This window comes from Austrofundulus limnaeus, unplaced genomic scaffold (assembly GCF_001266775.1).
Source record: "Austrofundulus limnaeus strain Quisiro unplaced genomic scaffold, Austrofundulus_limnaeus-1.0 Scaffold25, whole genome shotgun sequence".
Taxonomy (NCBI): domain Eukaryota; kingdom Metazoa; phylum Chordata; class Actinopteri; order Cyprinodontiformes; family Rivulidae; genus Austrofundulus; species Austrofundulus limnaeus.
Genome location: NW_013952427.1, coordinates 2,579,330 through 2,579,765, shown reverse-complemented (window position 1 = coordinate 2,579,765; position 436 = coordinate 2,579,330). Strand labels below are relative to the sequence as shown.

The 436-nt window shown below is 39.9% G+C and overlaps 1 protein-coding gene across 6 annotated transcripts in view; it reads right to left on the bottom strand.

Annotated features, from left to right (window-relative positions):
- Positions 1 to 81, bottom strand: part of LOC106515015 (elongation factor 2) — a 20,717-nt gene extending 20,636 nt beyond the window's left edge. The window contains exon 1 of one of the 6 annotated variants that reach the window (XM_014004603.1): positions 55 to 81. In XM_014004603.1, coding sequence (XP_013860057.1) covers positions 55 to 76 — 22 coding nt within the window. In that variant the 5' untranslated portion in view covers positions 77 to 81. Of the gene's footprint in view, positions 1 to 46 lie in introns of all 6 variants that reach the window. The other 5 variants (XM_014004601.1, XM_014004604.1, XM_014004602.1 and 2 more) reach the window with 5 other exon arrangements.
- Between the last annotated feature and the right edge of the window lie 355 nt (positions 82 to 436).

Here is a 436-nt window from a genome sequence, read left to right as displayed (position 1 = left end):
AGGGCATTGCCCCCGGCTTATGAACAACCCAGCCACACACACTCACACACGCACACACACACACACACACACACATATATATATATATGACATTAAGGAGAGTACAGGCACTTGTTTCTTTCCATTTGAAGCACAATTTTACAGTAACTAAAACTTCAAAATCCTAAAGTTATTTCAGAATGGCCAGAGGATAAATTTAGTGCTGCAGAGTGAAAAGCCGCTGAAGTGCTGACACTGCACAGCTCTGAGGCTGTGCTGTGCCAAATGACATTAAATTTGCCACAACCATCACATTTCACTGATCTGGTCTCTGAAAGGTTTTCACATTTTTCCATCACTCTTCCAGTATTAGTACTGCTGAGTTTAATAGTCACCATTGTGCTTTTCAATAACACCCTGAGGGTATTTTTTAATCAAAGTTAATTAATGTAGTGGA